Source organism: Juglans microcarpa x Juglans regia, chromosome 6D, assembly GCF_004785595.1.
Source record: "Juglans microcarpa x Juglans regia isolate MS1-56 chromosome 6D, Jm3101_v1.0, whole genome shotgun sequence".
Taxonomy (NCBI): domain Eukaryota; kingdom Viridiplantae; phylum Streptophyta; class Magnoliopsida; order Fagales; family Juglandaceae; genus Juglans; species Juglans microcarpa x Juglans regia.
The window spans coordinates 32,413,264-32,428,228 of NC_054604.1; the positions used below are offsets into that span (position 1 = coordinate 32,413,264).

The window sequence follows — 14,965 nt, forward strand, 5'->3', positions numbered from 1 at the left end:
GTATAGTATTAGGGCTTTCTTATATACATTTTAATTATAATGAATCTCACTGCAAGTATTTACATCGTACACTGGATTGTAAATTACCCCCGGGGGAGCGTAAGAATGACAATTCTAAGGTCTCTCCACCACACACTATTCACATGACATAATTTGATGTAATATATATCCCTTGACATTGATCATTACAAGTGTCAATGCCAAAGGGGGTAGATGCAATTTAATCAGCATAGAAGCATTTTGATGTACATATAAATGTATGAATAGCTCTATTCTAAAGTCTCTACATCATCCACATACATAATTTGATTTGGAAGATAAATGTCCTTGACATTGATCATTACAAGTGTTGATGCCTACATAAACAGGTAGAAGATGCTACGAGGGGTGAGGTGGCTTTGATACCTATACACAACACCAGGGCTTTCAACATTTATTTATTGGATTATGAACTGAAACCTACAAACTATACGAAATGCAAAAGCCTAATTCAACATACTTTTGCGAGAATGTCGGCTTCTTCAAAGGTGAGATAACTATGGACCACTATGGATTCCATATACAAGCAAAGAGCTTGATAATGCTTGAGGTGCAATAAAATTCTATGTACATCAATGTTCCATCGTCCCCGGCAGATACTCAGAACTGTTGTCAATGCCAAAAACCTTTTTGGAAAATTTCCCTCATTTAAATACCTCTCAGCGGATGCCCAAGCTCCTGTGGCAATTTAAAAGCAAGATTATCCAATTCTAAATGCGAAAACCTCAATGAACCAAGAGAGAGAAGCGTTCAAGCATATTTATCCCTTATTCAGCCGGGCATACCTCATACTCTGCACACCAGCTTCAGAGATGCACCCATCACTTCCATATTGAACCTCCTTTCCACCAAAAATAGAAGGTTTTCCTTTCATCCGCTGCAGTATCTACAAGAGGATATGACAATACGTCATCACAACAAAGGCATGACTAAAAGCTTTAATTTTCCAACAAATTTACAAAAAGCCAACACTAAAAGAAAATGCCATTTTGGACCACATGGCATCTCCTCCTGGCTCCTCCACTAGAAAGTGCTTGAGAGTGGGGCAACAGGATTCTGTTTGGGTGCATGAGTGGTGTTTGCCTATAGAGACATTAGATAAACAAAAAATAAAACCATAGGGGCATACTCACCTTATGTTCTAGTTGAAAAGCATCTGATCTGTTTTCTTTTGAGCCCTTACACAAAACAAGTAAAAAAAAAAAACTCAATACAGTGGCATGCAAATGAAAACTAAAATTGATAGTTTGTATATTCATTTAAAAGTAGAAACTTAACATAGCAAGGATAACCTTTAGAGACAAAGGGGTATTCTGAGGCAATTTGGACCAAGATTCATTACTTGGCTGGAGTCCAGATGACAGGGAGAGCTAGCATTCAAAAAGGAGATGAAAAGAGAAAAATAGGAGATAAATCTACGATTATAATTACATTGCACAAATATTATATTGCACAAAGGATATGTACAACAAGCTTCTGACAAAGAAAAGGGGGATACAGCATGCAACTCATTTAATTCAAGGTATACCTTACTGAAAAGCTCTGTCGGTGGATTATGCTGAATTCTCTTCTCTGAATGGAAATTGAATTCCTGTATAGGAAGTAACAAAATCATACCATCTCTGGTAATTCAATCAACAAGGAATCTCATTGTTATTGGGACTAGGGAAAAGATAAACATCTTTAGAATACCATTGGTACAGTTGCATCTCGCTTGCTATTTCGGAAAACACCGATGTCTCCTTTACTTGTAAATATCTGCATTAGGAGAGGGAATTAGTTGACAAAATACTAGCACAAAATTGGACCAAATGATCTATACTAACAAAAGATTACCCTCTTATTAAGAGGACGTGCTTTGAAGGGGAGCATTACATCACATCCATCCTGCTTTGGAGCATCCAAGGTATTTGATCTAAACAAAGCAGAAGTCACTATCAAGCAACACTCCTCTCAGTCTAATATAATGTCAAATGTACTTTGAGTTTTTTTTTTTTCCACCTTAGAATGAAGTTTTATTACCTTTTGTCCTCGTTTCTATTTCCTGCAACACTAGAAGTGCTGCGTTTGTCCAACCCCTGGAAAGGAAGAACTTCAAATATTGAGAGATGAGTTGGCAGGCAATCACCAACAAGAAGCAAGAGAATTCCCACTCTCACTTCTTGGGTACAAGATTGAAACAATGACAACATCTATTTTCTTTCAAGTAATATTCTAAAGAAAATTTGGAATTTCGAAAAAGGTTGTGTCAACTATTCAAGTAAAAGTAATGAAAACCTTGTCGGAATCATTGTAATTAAGTGAGGATGATGAAAGAGCAGATGTGTGTTGCATCGCCCTCTCCAATGTCTTCAGGTGAAATTCCTGAGAAGTAAAAGGACAAACAAAAAACATGCTGCAAATAATCACAAACTTGTTTGTAAAATTGAGTAATGGAAATCTTAGTTTGCAATAACACTCAGTACTTGGAGTGAGTATACTCCAGAAACAAGTAGGAAACAGGATAGGATATAGCGCAATTACTTGAAACTCTGGCAACTTTGGCCTGCTCTTCTTTAGAAGTGGCAATGAAGGGGCCTCGAGAATCTGCACATCACAGACATAAAATTCAGGGGAGAGAGGAAAAACAAAGAGATTCAATCTTTACAGATTTCAAGTACCAACTTTTCTGTTCAATGGGCGTGCTTTGAATATTCTTACAGCTGCTTTTGCATGTTCCAGATTTGTATTATTCTTAGGCCTGAAATATATACAAAGTCATTTGTGCCTGCAGCCCGTAAGACAGCAGATTGAATATGTGAAGATATGATCAAGCAATATTAAGAGAATAACCTTATCCGTTGGGCCCTGTGTGCTGTTTCAAGGTCGGGCTCTCTTGGAATAGTAAGCCTCATTATACCATGCGCAAAGCTCTTATCAACAGTTTCATCCTGCAAGTCCACCCAAACATGTTCAATACGACAAAAATGGCCCACAGATGGCCATTACACTATCCTCCAGTCAATCTTCAGCTTTTTTCTTCTTGTCAAGGGCCACATGTCCAATAGTATCCCCTATCTCAAATTTATTAAAAAGACCCTCACTTATGGCGGAGGAAAACCGTGGAAACATCTTTACACTTGGTGTATACAAGAATAAAAAATAAAATACCCAAACCCAAGTGTCCAAACCGAATTATTTTAACCAAACACGTGAACAAATAAATCACAAAACTAATTACAAGCATAAAAACAAACCCAACCAACCAATGTTCAGCTTCCTTTCAAGTTTAACTTCCAAATACTCAAACCTTTTGTTCGAGTATCAATCCAATCAAAAAGTGATAACATGTTACAAAAAAGATCCAAAAAAAAAACATTTCCACCAAGAGTTTGCAACTTTAAAATGAATTTGTGCTTCAAATATAAAAGCCAATAAACTTTTTCTCCCATTGGTCAAAGTGGTCCATCAAGTAAAGTGAGAGTTTTGAATCCATGGGGACAAGGGTCCTATTTTCCAAATTTTGCAAACTACAAATAGAGATTAATCAAAATGATGCAAATTTGGGATATAATTCCAATGAGTATGTATGTACTAGAAATATCTAAGTTTAACTTGAGTGGCAAATTGAAGGACCAGAAGTGAGTAACATGCCTTCTTCGGCAGCTTGTGAACGAAACTGGTTAGTTGGTCTACACCTGTAACCTGTTATACAGAATGATGGTTAGCTTCAGATATGCCTTTTGATGACAAACTAAACTTAAAGAAAGAAGAATATTTTCATATGCCCTAAATTGGATGCCCAGTCTGTAACAAGAAGCAAGAACTCGCAATCCAGCCTACCAAAAGAGTTGGGTTATGTAGGCAACCTTAAACATAGGCACCATTAAGAACCATTTTAAGTTTTCTGAGATCAGCTCTAATATTTACTAATTTCCAATACCAAAATTATAAGAGCATTTTTAACAACAAGCATTCATGTTGTAGTTGTTTACCATGAGATACAAATTCTTCGAACATCATAGAAAATCGCTTTCTAGGCAATCACATATTGTTCACAAAACAGTATAAATATCTAATATGGCAAGCTCTTTAAAATATAAATAGATCGAAGAGACAAGAAGATAGACTAAAACACGTACTGTACCTTTCGCAAGTGACCTCCCTCCAGCTTCTGCCTCTTGGCAGCTTGACTTTCAACCCCAGAAGAAATATGCAAGCTTCTCTCACTGTGATGAGCCAATTGTGTCTGGAATCTAATAAAAGGATGGTATAATATTAAAAAGATGACAAGAATACAAAAACTACAATGATTGACCTCCCTCATCTTGTCACAAGGCACTGCCATGGAATCAAGGGCATGAAATGCAGATATGTGGCGCATCTAAAGTACAGTGCACACTAAAAGGAACATCTTGTGAGAATGACAGCATTTATGAAAAACTATCGAGAACGTTAAAAGCGGACCAGGTCTATTTTCAGTCTTAAGATTTTTCATGATTATAGAATGACATAATAACTTCATAAATAAAGAACACAGCATTTCTGAAACTCACCTTGAAACAGAAATCAGGGGCCGATTTTGCTTAGCCAGCTGACTTGCCGTAGGTTTCAACAAGGTTGAGCTCCTAGGGAGAGAAGGCTTTACAGTAGGCTTCACTTTAGCTTTTAGGTTGTCGGTGCAGATGTGACTGTAAAATGTCATTTCTGCCAAGAAACAGCATCACAAGCACAAATCAAAATGAGGTAACTTTACCGAGACAAAATCATGAGAAAAATGAAAAAACTATAGCGTTAATATGTCCAAGGTCTTCAATTTTAACTCTATTAATCCACAGATAAAACACTACCCACATTTCAGACCAAAAATTGGCATTCATCAATAGAGCTTCGGTCAAGATGTGATATTAAAAATTAGATGTTTCTAGGGATTGAAGTAATCATTGTCAAGTGCTGTCCTCAAAAGTCTGTAACCCGCAGAAAAATCATTCTTGCACATCCATCATTTATCAAGGTAGAGAAGTGTTCACCTGTATTTAATTCCAAAGGTAGGTTCAAAACTTTTTGCAGATTGCAACTCCGTAATTTGGTGAAGATCCCTCTAAGCATTCCTTCACAATCTGGAGGACCATGTACAACATCACTATTAGAGAAGAGTTAATAAGTGAATCAAAATAAGAGTGTTCCCTTTGGAATCATGCTTCCTTGAACCATCAAAGAACAGCATAACTACAAGTCATATCATTCTACTTAGAAATAGTCCTACTACAGCAGACTCAGCTCAACAATTTTCTTAATGAATATCTGGCGGTTGCAAATGTATGTAGTACAGGCAACCTGAGGAATTCCTAGCCAACATCAAGCTTTGGCTAAAAATTAGATCATTTCGGATTAGAACTCATACCTAAGGTTTAATTTTGAAGGAACATATTCGTGAAAGCCTTAGACCTCAAGACTGGACAGCGTCTATAACATGCAAGTCATATTAAACACAAATATGGGCTATCATCGCAACTTAAATTTGAGAGGGCTTAAAATTTGAGAGGGCTTAAATTTTTATTTTTATTTTTATTTTGAAAAATTCTACTCATCATCCCACATCACACATGATTTTTTAATTTTTTTTTTCCTTACCAAATGTGTGATGATGGATGAAGAGTAGAGAAACTCAAGTAGTTTAGGAGGAATAAAACAAAAAAAAAATTAAAAATAAAAAAATAAAAATGTGTAGTGTGTGGGATGATGAGTAACAAAACTCTTTTAATTTTGACCGGTAAGAGAGGGCTAAAGGCTACGTTTGGGTAATAAGGTGATCTCAAATGATCTGTGAATAGTAGTGAAAAAATGATGAAAAAGTAATGATAAAATATTGAATAATAGTAAAAAATATGTGAAAAGTAATGATAAAATATTGATTAGTAGTAATCTCAGATCATTCCAATACCCAAACACAACCTAAATGTTCATTAATGAGATTCTTCAGCCTTGACAGCCTCATAAATCATGGAATCTTGCATTTCCATCAAGAACAACACGATGAAAGTTTTGATCAATCAACAGTGATGGGCCACTTTTTTTTCCCTATGCAAGCAAATATTTCATTAAGAAACAAAAATCGAGATACATGAGAAAGGTAGGGTTCCCCAACAAACAATCCATTACAACAACCACAGCACTAAGGTGAAAAGAAATCAGATTTAGGGACCAAAAACTTGGTCCTCACTCATACCCTGCAAAAGGGGGTGCCATCTTAAATGTCAGTTTTTTACAGTACATACAACGGTGAAAACTATGATGCCACCACTGGAGGTGGTGGATGCCGAAGGCACACTGCAATTTGTTGCCCTGGGATGTTTCCTGAAGAGACCCGTGTTCCCTTTCTCAAGATCATCAGTTAGGGAAAGCGGAAAAACAGTAATGGGCCACTTATTGAGGGATAGTGGCCCCCACACAAGGAAGATTGCTAAAGATAAAAATATAAATCATTAAACAATCCATTTCCATCAACTTAACTTTTAGGGACAATAGGCGATTTCCCAGTAGTTCATCGCATTAAGAATCGATAATGGACATAAACAAATAAACAATACCTTTACTGTTGGCATCAAATGCACAAACTTCTCTGTTCATGCTTACATCGGCGTCAATAGTAGTCTCCACGTCCTTTGATTTTGGGGAGGTATTAACATTTTCCATCAGTATATCCTCTCTCATTACCAACTTTGTTACAAAAGCTGGACCATGAAAAGAAAAGTATATAAGCATATGATGAGCAGAAATGGAAGAGTTTTTGGTTAGCAAAAAGGGGAAAAACAAGCTGAGAATGGCAAGTGACATCTAATATCGCACTTAACAATGGATTATATACAGCAGATAATTCAAAGGATCAAAGAAAAAAATGTGAAATGGAAAAAAAGAGCAAGACAGAACAATTTTCTGCCGCAAATGTTACCAAATACGCACTCGTATTGCAGAATTTTGAGTTAAAATTTTTTCCAAAAAAAAGCAGTAAGCTAAACAAGAAGCGTGAACTCTGGGGCTAAAAATGCTGGAAAATCAGCTAAGCAAAGTAAAAGTAGAACGGCTATTAATGAAAGGTAGTTCAAAGAATATTAAGGTTTAAGTTGGAAGTACTCACGAGAAGGAGGATATTCTGCGGCGGACACGAACCAGAGCTCGGCCAGAAGAGCCTCTTCTCGAGTCTCCGGTCGAATGAAATCGAAGTACATTGCCGCGTCAAACTCGTAGTCGAGATCGACTTCATGGACCTCAAACACTGGTTCAACCTCCATTTCCTCCTCTCTTTCTTTCTCTCCACAGCCTTCACTTTCTCTCTCCATAATCCCAGCCCTTGAATCCCGCACTGGTTTCACCTGACCAATACCATCGATTCCAACTGTTCTCTTACCACACACACACACACTATCCTTCTTTCTCTCTCTCTCTCTCTCTCTGAAAACTTCCGAAGCTCCGAATCCGGTCGGGAAAATCCCCAACTTTGGAAATCGTCGCTGCGCTTTGTAGCAGAGCGGCGCAGATTTCGCTGCGGCTACTGTAGCATTCGAGACTTTAAGAAACCAGAAGAAACGGCAATTTTGAAGGGCTTTTTAGGCATTCTGCTCTCTGTCCGAGAAGCCGATAAAGAGTACAACTCGTTAGAGCAGCGTACAATCGTTTCGTAGCGGTCCAGAATTTGAATGGATGGCTCCGGAGAAAGAATATAATTTGAACGTCGTGTCGAATATGCCCCTATGATTACGCAGGGACGGTGGGTTTGGGTTTTTTTATCCAAATAGACATAACGTAAGAATCTTGTAAGAATATTAAATAATTCTTGAATAATATAAATATTAAATATTATAAGATCTATAATACCTCATTATCTTTTTAAATTATAAAATATATACTAATAAATTGAATTAATAATATTTATTAAATATTTAATTTTATTTTTAAAAAATTATTAATGATATTTATTGGATACCAGGTGCACTTACTTGGCTAGTCTCAACACTGCTGACCATGGATCTTGATTTCGTGGATACAAACCGGGTTTTGGAATTTTGAGCCAAGTGATGGGTAAAGATGTGATTTCAGTGGTTAGTTTCGAGAATGTGTCTTCGAAGTCGAGTGCAGTGTTATCGGGCTCTGAGCGTTGTTTCGGGAGGCGAGATCCTGTCGAGTCGTCTGAAATTTCGGCGCATCCTGGGTTTGCCCTTGTGTTTCAAACATAACTTCAAGATTGACCCTAACGGTTCTATTCCTTGGCAGGTAGGAAAAGTATGGAGAGCGGAAGGGAAATGGGCCCCATCTCAGCAAATTCAAATGAGACGAGGATAAATGGTAAAACGGGTATTTGGCAGCTTCCTATATAATATTAGATATTTATATTTATTCACATCCCCTAAATTCCTAAGAATGAGCTGTAAACATAAAAAACAGTAATTGTCTCGTTTATTTTTTGAAATAAGAGAAGATAAAAATTAAAAATTAAATAAAATATTTTAAAATATATTTTTTAATATTATTTTTATTTTAAAAATTAAAAAAATTAAATTTTTTATTTTATTCTATATAAAAATTTAAAAAAATTTATAATAATAAGATGAAATAAGTTGAGAATAACTATAAAAACAAATGAGACCTCAGTTTTTGAAAGAGCAAACAATTGAGTTTATCTCATTTCTTTTTTTAATATTAATAATAATTAAAAATAAAATTTACGTTGGTAGAGTTAGGCCTAATTTGAGTTTTTATTTCAATTCATCTAATCTATAAAAAAAAAAAATGAGAGCTTAATAAATTTTGCTCACTCTCTTTATAAGAATTATAAAGTGGATAAGTTTAAAATTTATATAAAAATTTATTTTTTTAATAATAAATTCTAGTTTTTGAAAGAGTATACAAAAATTACATACCTTAAATTATATACAACATTACTCATAATAATTAACTTTATTTTCATAAATATTTAACCAAAACATTACTTAGGAATTTTAAGTATTTTTTTTTAAATAATTTAATTATAAAGAGATTTATTTTATAGAATTAAAATTAAAAAATAACTAGAATTAATATATTAAATTAAAAAATTATTTTTATTATAAAATAAATCATATTAATTTATATATTTATTCAATAAAATCTAATTTTAAATTTTGTTTGGAAGCGGGGGAATCAGTGAAGAAAATAAGTATGTGAATGTTGAAAATTTCAGGTGCAGCAGAATATCATTTATCTGGAAAAAATTTTACACAACTTTTTATTATTCACATAATTTTTTACTATTCACATAATATCAGCAGATCACATTTTTTTAATTTTTTTTTCTTTTATTAAATATTTAATATATAAATAATGAATAAAAGAATTGAATTAATTTAAAAATAATAAATTTAAAAATTTGAAAAAATATAACGTGAAAATTGAGAAATTTGTGTAGCTATTACTTTTTATTTGGAGGTAGGAATCAAATATCATAAATATCTGTGTCAGTGTGTGCGCATTGAAGGTAGTTTTTTAGTGGATACGCATGGGCATGGGGCGTAGCTTCCTCGTAGTCGTAGAATAGGTTTCCTACGGGCCGATTTGTTTTCAAAGATTAAAATTTTGAAAATTTTGAAAATCTTATATCTTATTATTATAATTTTTTTAAATTTTTATATAAAATAAAATAAATAATTTAATTTTTTTAAATTTTAAAATAAAAATAATATTAATAATATATTTTAATAATATTTTATTTAATTTTTTAATTTTAATCTCAATTTTTTTTATCTCATCAAAACAAACTATTAATCTTTTGTTTCTATTGGTTGGATGAGCATAGGATACCCTATCCTTGCTACTCTATTCTGTCTCGCCTGACAAATTATACTGCGCAAGCAATTTCATCATCATTTTTCAGTCTACGTTACAACTGCACTGCACAGTACACACTCGGACATCTCTGAAGTCTGAACACAACCAATACGTCATCATGCATTGTCCGACTAAAACAGGAAGTAATCACGTAACTGAAAAAAAGATGGTCTATATATTTGTCTCTTAAAAATGTTTGGTAGGCACTCGGGATATTTCTATATAAATAAGATTGAATGCAATGGCATGTTTATTCTCAACAGCGATTACATTGTTTTCCACGTTAAGATTGCTCCAGAAGCTCATCAGTTTAGACCAGTTATTAGTTTTATTGTAAAGTAAAATTAATATATCACATAAAATTATATCAATTTACGAATTTTTTTTTTTTTTTTTATAAAATTTTTGTTAGGATTATAACACTTTTTATTTCCATTTAACGAGTTGGTGACATGATTGATTGTTAGTAAAGGGTAGAAGGCACAAGATTCGGTTAATAAACATGAAAGGGAACGCAAATACCAATACCATGCATGGAAATTTAGGTTAATTGGAGTGAGAAGTGGATGTCCATTAATGGGATTAAAGAAAGAATGAGTAAGGAAGAACTGTTTTTGCAAGTGAATACAAATGCCATTGCCTGTGGGGGCGAGAAGTTGATAATTTCTGACGAGCCAGTGGGTTTAGGCCAGTTTTATAATGAATCAATGATTATGGTTTTAACACTCTCAAACATCCTTCTTATATACCACACTACACATTTGTGCAAATAACAATCTCAAAAGTTAAGTCTATAAAATTAAACAGTTTATTAAGTACTCACAAAATATGAATGACATGATATAATCATTATATTACAAGATGTACGCTCCGTTTAGATTTAGAGATTTTGAAATTTTTAAATAATAATAAATAATAATGAGATGAGTTGAGATTAATTATGGCATGACATACTGTCATATGATAATAGATCAAATGTCGTATTTTAAAATTATCTAATAATTATTCAAGATCATTGCCTTTGAAACTTCCATCATTATTGTGATGTACAACAAGTTCCGATCTTTAAAAAGTTGTTAGAGCCACAAGTAAGTTTAGAAAGTGAGATGAGAATTTTTAATTTTATATGAAAGTTTAAAATATTATTTTTAAATATTATTATTATTTTGAGATTTAAAAAAAGTTAGATTAGAATTTGAAAAAATTAAATTATTTATTTTATTTTATGTAGAAGTTTAAAAAAATTATAATGGAGAATTTTGTATCTCATCCCATAATCCTGACATTACTAAGTTTGAATCTCATGAATTAAGGATGTATAATTCAACAACATTAAGATGTCTTCATTGCATATTTTCTATACTTTTTATTTACTTATTTAAACAATTGATACTTATATTTTATTAATCATTCAAGGAATGGTATGGTGCCATCATCAAAGTAAAAACAAAGATTACAAACAGTACCACATAGTAAAATAACATAAACAATCAAATTCTATCAACAGTAGATAAACTTTCTATAATTGTATAAACTAACAAAAATACATGTCCGACGTAAGCCGGAATCCAATGCAATCAACCAGTAGAAAAAGTCCCTCGCCTCTCTTGAAAGCTATCGATAACTCTAAGTTAAGTATTCTACATTTACAACCCTCACTCCATCTTTAACCGATACCATATATGCCAGGGAGAAATGATTGTTATTGTCGTAAATATATAAGCGTTATATAATTATTTTAAAAAAATAATAATAATATAAGATTTACATAAAAATAAATTAATTTTTTAATAATAAATTTTATTCTTTTTTAAAATGACAGTATAATATTTATATATTATATATTATATATAACATTACTCTATACTACGTAGATAGGCTTGATAATCTCTCTAGATGCACGTGAGATAATCCCAATAACCCCTCAAAAACTCACCAACTATGGTGCCCCAAGACCATTTTTAAACCAATTCGATCGCCACCTTGATAAATATGATTCAGCTTTGTTTGGATTAAAAATTTATTTCAATTCATTTTACCTTATAATTATAATTTTTTTAAAATTTTTATATAAAATATAATAAATAATTTAATTTTTAAAATTTAAAAATAATAATAATTTTAAAAAATAATATTTCAATAATATCTTATTTTATTATTTATAAATTATTTCAACTCATCTCAATCTTCGCTCCTCAAAATCAGCTTCACACATGAGAGCAAGCTGCCCTCCAATAGTGCCCCCGCAAATATTGCCAGTCCCACCACCAAAGTATGCCCAAAAAGCTGCCATCAAACGCATATCCACGTCAATGTATCATGAGCCTTTTGAAACCACATCATGATTGGGACCATCCTTTCAAACAAAATTAGCAAAATCTCAATTACAAAGCACATAATCTAGAGATTCAATTAATGGACTGACGCATCAATCGCATTTAGATGCCAAGGAGATTTGACATCTTTGGATGTTATCATCCAAAAGCACTTCCATATTGAAACACTACCATGTGAAAACAATGACTTTAATAGATAGGACAAAATTAGACCATTTCCATGAACTCTAGACAGCCCCAGAACTCGGATCTATTAAGCTTGTTTCAAGCTGATAATTTTCTACCCGTTCATTATGTCTCCTAATTAAATAATTGATATGGTTGTCTATAAAAGAAATAAAATTATGTACCGATATTTCCCAACTATCTTTACTTGTACATCAGCTATGGATGCCAAACAGTGCAGATTAGCCATCGTTCGTAGCCAGCTGTCGATTCCCAGCTGGACTTGGTTTAACACACTGCCAAATCGTGTTGTTGTCGAACATTCATGACCACAAGTTTACAGTTTACACCATTTTGGCACCGAGCCTTCAACATCCGTGTCCGGAATTCTTTCCGATTCCAACTCTCTCTCTCTGTATATTGCTCGTGTTTCCTATTGACAACAAAATTGCAGATATAAGGAGTATATGATCAAACATCAAACGGTGTATTTTTTGAATTTATACACCCTTATGGGGATGTTGATTGAGCAAGTGTTAAGTGATATTATTGATGCAGGAAAAATCGTACAATAAGTCGGAAGAAAAGAGTCATTCCTGATTCGCTGGTCGACTTGGGCCTTGATCAGTGTTATTTAGAGTCCCTGACAGTGTTCCGGTACGGTTGTACGATGTTAATGCGTACATCCATAGCGATAAATGAAAAATAAGTACAGAAAAAATAAGAGAAAGGGACACATATTTACATGGTTCAACATGTTGCCTACGTCTACGGGCGTTTGGGAAGGAAAAATTCACTATAATATACTTGTTTACAGTCTCTCATGGCCTCTCATTTCTTACTGTACAAAGAAAACTGGAGATTTTCTTGTTAGAGAAAATGTCTCCCTCGAGAGGTTGAAGAAGAAGAAGAAGAGATCATCCGTTGCTCATCTTACCCTTTGCTTTTATCTGACCCTCCACTGCGCGTGCCTGCCTGCCAGGAGGTGACTGGTCCCTTTGCATGTCTGAGCATGCCTCCGTTCTCTCTTTTTTTTTTCTAACACCCTTCTATTACACTCCTGACCCATGGTCATCTCTTGTCTCTCACTCCCCTTCTCTCTATTTTGTCCTCTAGTTTGGCCTGTAGGCTGGGTCTAGCCATGGGCTGTATAATTTATCCCCCACAGATACCCACGATTCTTAAGGGCAACTTGTTCCAACAAAAAACCTTGAGAGTTTTTAAGATAAAATATGTAACATAAGTCGTCAATAAGAAAACAAAATTTTAAAAATGGGTTCTCTATTCTCCATTCCGCTTGTGTTAAGCGATAAATGCCTCATAGGGCGAATTTAGGCGCGAGGTGCGTGCAACTGTGTAAGGTGTGAGCAAGGATGTGGCGGGAGGTATACTCAATTGCGTATAATGCGAGCGTAGAGCTCGGATGTGGTGGGGGGTGTACTCGACTGCGGAGTTCGAATGTGGCGGGAGGTGTACTCGATCACGTATGATGCTTAGTTTGGCAGTGCGTCGTTCATGTGTTTATCGTCATTGAAAAGTGTAGGTTCGTTCGTTTGATTTTTTTTTTTTCCAATTTACTATTAGTGTGGAGTTTGTGTGAAGTAATCCACGCAAAGCAGTCAGAGGGCCCATTGACCCTGGATCCACCTTAAGCGGTTGCCGAGCTCGCTGACTGGTTCCCAAAGGTAACCCACACAAGGCGGATGTGGAGCTCGGAGGCCCATTAACTTCAAAGACTCGTTTCTGGAGGTAACTCACTGGCAGCGATTATACATCATGGCGAGTCTAGAGACTTAGCTTGTAGCACGAAGGTTGGCAAGCCAAGGAACTTGTGTCCGACTAGCTGTCGATGGGGCAGAGATCAGAAGGCCTTAACCTTAGCTAAGGCATCATGGCGAATCTCGAAGACTTGGCTTCTAGCACGAAAGTCGGCAAGTCAATGGACTTGTGTTCGATTGGTTGTTGATGGGGCAGAGCTCGGAAGACCCTAGCCCTAGCCAATGCATCATGGTGAATCCAGAGACTCGGCTTGTAGCACAAAGGTCGGCAAGTCAATGGACTTCTGTCCGACTAGCTGTTGATGGGGCAAAGCTCAAAAGGCCCTAGCCCTAGCCAATGCATCGTGGCAAATTTAGAAACTTGGCTTGTAGCACGAAAGCCAGCAAGTCAAGGGACCTACGTTCTGGCTAGGTTGTTGATGGGGCAGAGTTTGATGGCTCTACCCCTAATCTTACTTAGTGGCGAGTTAAGCGACTCAATTTGTAGCACGAAAGCCAGCAAGTCAAGGGACCTGTGTTCTAGCTAGGTTATTAATGGGGGAGAGCTCGGTGACTCTGGCCCTAACCTTACTTCATGGTGAGTCAAGGGATTCGACTTGTAGCATGAGGGTTAAAAAGTCGAGGGACTTGTGTTCGACCGTTGAGTCGCGGTGAATCCGGTGACTCAACTTGTAATGTAAGGGTCGACAAGTCAAGAGACTTGTGTTCGATCATTGGGTCACGACGAGTCCAGCGACTCGGTTTGTTCGACAGAGATGCTTGTTCGTGCTAAGAAGAGATCAACCTGGTTAGCGTAAATAGCCCAAA

General features: G+C 35.1%; 1 protein-coding gene across 2 annotated transcripts; it reads right to left on the reverse strand.

Annotated features, from left to right (window-relative positions):
• Window positions 1–144: 144 nt before the first annotated feature.
• LOC121236151 (protein TPX2-like) lies at window positions 145–7,712 on the reverse strand. Of its 2 annotated transcripts, XM_041132669.1 has the most exons (18): window positions 7,157–7,710; window positions 6,609–6,752; window positions 5,049–5,138; window positions 4,575–4,725; window positions 4,166–4,274; window positions 3,673–3,723; window positions 2,872–2,969; window positions 2,704–2,779; window positions 2,563–2,625; window positions 2,317–2,403; window positions 2,062–2,117; window positions 1,876–1,954; window positions 1,732–1,797; window positions 1,568–1,630; window positions 1,332–1,409; window positions 1,173–1,217; window positions 825–925; window positions 145–717 (listed from the first exon to the last, which is right to left on the reverse strand). In XM_041132669.1, exons 1-18 carry the CDS (start codon window positions 7,356–7,358, stop codon window positions 699–701), a joined length of 1,578 nt encoding a protein of 525 aa, XP_040988603.1. In that variant the 5' UTR covers window positions 7,359–7,710; the 3' UTR covers window positions 145–698. The 2 variants fall into 2 exon arrangements, with proteins under 2 accessions (XP_040988603.1, XP_040988604.1); XM_041132670.1 differs by lacking the exon at window positions 1,332–1,409 and having other exon boundaries at window positions 7,157–7,712.
• Between the last annotated feature and the right edge of the window lie 7,253 nt (window positions 7,713–14,965).